Below are 4,948 nucleotides of genomic sequence, written 5' to 3'. Positions count from 1 at the left end.
GCTCTTATTACTGGGCCGAGGAAGGTTTATTTATCATTACTTGTTGTAACTTGGGTGAATAAATTACTAAGCTATCATGAAAGCAAAATGAATAAACAGGCAAGCAGATACAAATAAATAAGTAACGACAGTGTGACATTGGATTTGAATTTAATTAAACATTTTTGGGGTTTATAAATAGGCTTCACAAGTCATATAGTTTTGCAAGATAACCTAGTCCTCCTATCAATAGTTAGCAGTTTCAACTGAATAGAATCACTAAACACTCACCAAATTAAAAGATACATATGGGGACTACTGTAAGTGAAATTCGTGGTCTAATCATAGTTATTTGTTTCTCATTGATCATGCATAGGACAGGAACCTCTGCGGTGAACTACTTAACTCTGGGTTTCACTGAACTTCCACTTAACAGCTCCAATCTTCATAACCATAAGCCTTATAATCTACCCATAAATGCACGCTACAGCTTTAAGCACGGAGTGCACAAGTTTTGGTTATACTCCACGGACGAACCTCTTTCCCTAAATAGCACAACAAGGCCAAGATCAGAAATCCGCATTCGAGTAAGAATAATGTTTTTTTAAATATGAATAGGGTAAAACATATTTTTTTGTCCTTAAAATTTGTCAATATTTTTAAAAATATTTCTAAATTTTATTTTGTTTTAATTTTGTGTTTAAATTTTTCTATTTGAATCGAATATACCCTTATATTTTTAGAAAGTTTAAGACTAATCCAATAATAATGTATGATAATTATATCTGATTTGTTTGTGTTAAACGTTATTCTTGTGAAATTATTACTAAATTGATCCTAAAGTTTTTGAAAAATTAGCCACTACGAGTATATTTGATACAAATAAAAAAGTTTTAGGACAAAATTAAAATAAAATAAAACTTAGGGGTATTTTTAAAATTTTTAACAAATTTCAAGGACAAAAAATATACTTTACCCATATCTATATTATATCCATGCCAAATTTTGTAGTGATCGTTAGTTTTGTCGGTAAGATAATACAATTTGTATACCAAAAATCAGTCACTAAATCAGCTAATCTGTATTAAATACATCTTGAAATATAATATATACATTGAAAATCAGTTAAACAAAAAAAAATTATTCATATATAGTTTTCATGTGAAATTATTAGTTGAAAATCGTTAGATGGATTTGACTAAATTGTTATTTAACGACTCCTAACTATCAACTTCACATATTAGAGTATTTAGTGTTCATGTTTATATACAAATATACAATAGTCGATTTAGTAATTAACTAGTATTTTTAATTATATTAGGGAATATAATGTTTTTTAAACTATGTCGGTTTATTCTGATATTATAGATTATGTCACAAAAGATTTATAAAATCAAACAACTTTTACAAAAAGATCGTAGGGGACAAAAGTCTCCGTCGGCTAAAAAGACCAGGATCTTCTTATATAAAAAATCAAATAATAAGATTTATAGTTATTATTTTCATGTGAAAGAGTTTAATTTATTACTAATAATTAATTTTAATATTCATTATCTAAAATTTGAAAGGATTTAATTTGTATAATTTTAATTAGGTGTTAAGTCTGTTGCACAAATAGAAATAATTAATTTTCATGCTTGCTATTTAAAAATAATATTTTTTCTCTCTTTGTATATAAAAATATAATTAGATATTAGTATAAAAAAATTATATTAATAGCTATAAAATTAACTCAAAATTAATTTTTTAAATAATTGAATATTGATTTTAATTTTTAATCATAACATTAGTATTCTCTCCAAATTATATATAATAAATATTTAAAAGAAGAAAAATGAAAATATAGATTAAAAAGATAAACAGTAAAAATTCAAAATTAAATAAAAAAATTTTAAAAATATGTATATAATAATAATAATATATTTTTTATTTGAATTATATTATTTTATTAATTTTATTTTTTGTATAACAAAAAGATAAAAAAATAAAGAATGAGAGAAAGATAAAGATGAAGACTGAGATAGAGAGTTTGCTAATTTTGAAAGAAAAATTTTATTTTAATTATAATAAAAAAATTGGGTGACATTTGATTTGTCAACTTACTAATATAAAATATAAATTATAAATTATATATAAAGTGAGAAAGGTAGAGAGAAATAGAAAAAAGAGAGAGATAGAAGAGAGAATTTAGGAAGGAAGTTTATTAATTTTGGAGCAAAATATTTTTTCTCAATTTTAATAAGAGAATGTCATGTGACACATTTAGTTATTAAATTAGATAATAATATATAAATATATAATAAATTATATATAGAGTGAGAATGGTAGAGAGAAATAGAAAAAAGGGAGAGAGGTAAATGAGAGAATTTAGGAAAGGAGTTTATTAATTTTGGAAGAAAATATTTTCTATCAAATTTAATAAGAGTGTCATGTCACACATTTTATTATTAAATTAGATAGTAATATATAATATAGCTATATTTCAATTACAATTTTAATATTTTAATTTTAATTTTAATACAATTAAAGAATGTCATGTTGCACATTTTGATTATCAAATTTGTAATCAGTCATTGATAATAGTAATGATATATAAAAGATATAGAGTGGTTGAAAGAATAAAAGGGATAGATAAAGGGATAGGGAGGAGGGGAGAACTCTTTAATTTTGGAGGGAAAGATTTTATTTCAATTGCAATGAGTAAATGACATGTGGCACATTTTGGTTGTAAAATTAGTAGGGAAGAAGGAATAATTTTTTAATTTTGGAGGAAAATATTTGATTTTAATTGCAATAATGAGGGAGTGACATGTGTCATATTTTGGTTGTAAAATTAGTAGGAAGGAATGTAAAACTCTTTAATTTTGAAAGGAAATATTTGATTTCAATTACAATGAGAAAGTGACATGTGACATATTTTGATTATAAAATTAGTAAGATATAATAAATAATAGATTTTTAATGTGCACATAACATTTGTATAAAATTAGTGAAAATTTATTTGTAGTTATCGATATTGATGGTTGAAAACGATTAGATGATTTAACATGTTTAACTAAATTATTATTTAATAATTTTTAATTAGGGTAAAAGTATACTTTTTGTTCCTTAAGTTTGGCAAAAATTTTAAAAATATCCCTAAGTGTTATTTTGTTTCAATTTTGTTCTAAAAGTTTTCGATTTTCATCAACTATACCCTCAACGGCTAAATTTTTAAAAAATTTAAGAGCAATGTAACAATAATGCATGAAAATTATACTTGATTTGCTTGTGTTGAGGATTCTTATATAATTGTTGTTAAATTGGTCTTAAATTTTTTAAAAAATTAGCCGTCAAGGTTATATTTAATGCAAATCGAAAACTTTTGGGATAAAATTGAAACAAAATAAAACTTAAAAGTATTTTTAAAACTTTTATCAAATTTTAGGACAAAAAACATACTTTACCCTTCTTAATTATTAACTTTACATTGTAAGAACAATTACACATAAGTTTTTACCAATTTTTTTTATCCGACATGTATATTAATTTTTTAATTTATTTTTCGAGGGGTACGACTATTCCCATGGGATCTGGCAATTTGAAGGGCATGGGTTTGTGCCGTATGACACATCGGGAGTGTGCATCATGCAAGTTTTTGGGGCACACCCGAAGAGAGCCACGACTCTTATGTTGAGAATGATTGACGGTTGGCTTGCATATTATGGGGGTCCATTCCTGGTTCCAAACATGTGGGAGAGATGGTTCCGTTTGAATGTGATCCATGATGTGGAGGCCTCCATCGTGAAGGTTTATGTTGATGGTGTTCAAGTTTACCAAGCACCTGGTCATGGTGGTTCCTTCCACTACTTCAAATTTGGGCTTTATGCACAACCTAATGCTTCCTACTACATGGAATCCCGCTGGAAAGGAATTAGAGTTCTCAAGAAAGATTATTACTAATTTTTGGGTCTTATTTCATAAATTGTTCAAGATTTATATATATTTGTGTGCTTATATATTTCATCTCATGCTTTTCTAAACTCTTGCTATAAAAGAATAATATAGATTTTGTTTATATATTGGTCTAAATTAAATTTTAGAAAAAAAATATAGAGAGTTAAATTTGATAAATCTGTTTCAAGTAATTTTTTAATTAAAGTTTATTTTAACTCTTCACTACAAAAATAGTTAATTAAAATGACATTGATATTATGACAATTTTATAGAAATATCATAGCTTTTGTTAATTTGAATAATTTCGATAGTTAGTTTATGCTATAATGCTCATATATTTTGGCGATTTTTGTTGAAAGCGTCACTATCAATTTTCTTTTTTAATTTTTTTTTTAACTTGAGAGGTGATATGTTGCATATGAGATAGTGAAAGCCATCATCATATAAGAGGTTTGAAAGTAATGTAATGCAAAGAAAAAATAAATGTATTCATAAATTTTACGAAATAAAAGTACCCATTAAATAAAAAAATAATATTATACTTATGAAAGATGAATTATATACGATAAAAATACAAAAATTTTATTTTTTTTTTACTTTTCAATAAAAATTTCAAATTACTCATACCCTTTATCTTCAACCTTAACTCTATCTTTATTTCTATCTCTTCTTTCTCTTATCCCAAATTTTTATAATCTTTCATTTCATTGAACTTTTCAAATTTTGTTTGCTTTCTTATCGATATTATTTCTGCCTTCCACCATTGTGTGGACCTTCTTCTGACTCCGAAATTTTTTTCAGAAGTTCTATGCAGTCACTAGTATATAAAATTGGTGTTGTAAACCCACGTCTCTTTTGATACCTCCATTAAAAGTTTTGGCTCGCAAATCATCAGAAGCAAGCATTCCGGTAATGGTGGTGTTTCTGCGGCCATGTTCTGTGGTTGTTACTCCTCTTCTGTTGTAGCTACATCTGTTAATGGTTCAGACATTGTTGTTATTTTTGGTTCTATTTCGTGGTTCTGTTGTGGAGT

General features: G+C 25.7%; 1 protein-coding gene across 1 annotated transcript; it reads left to right on the top strand.

Moving 5' to 3' along the window:
* Positions 1 to 287: 287 nt before the first annotated feature.
* Positions 288 to 3,921, top strand: LOC107620988 (citrate-binding protein-like). The gene is made up of 2 exons (XM_088492385.1): positions 288 to 566; positions 3,529 to 3,921. The coding sequence occupies exons 1-2, from the start codon at positions 288 to 290 to the stop codon at positions 3,919 to 3,921; spliced, it is 672 nt and encodes a 223-aa protein (XP_088348511.1).
* The last annotated feature ends 1,027 nt before the right edge of the window (positions 3,922 to 4,948 follow it).

Source organism: Arachis ipaensis, chromosome B10 (assembly GCF_059453495.1).
Source record: "Arachis ipaensis isolate K30076 ecotype BB chromosome B10, ASM5945349v1, whole genome shotgun sequence".
Lineage (NCBI taxonomy): Eukaryota > Viridiplantae > Streptophyta > Magnoliopsida > Fabales > Fabaceae > Arachis > Arachis ipaensis.
The sequence above is the reverse complement of the archived record's forward strand: the minus strand, read 5'-3'. Positions and strand labels throughout refer to the sequence as shown.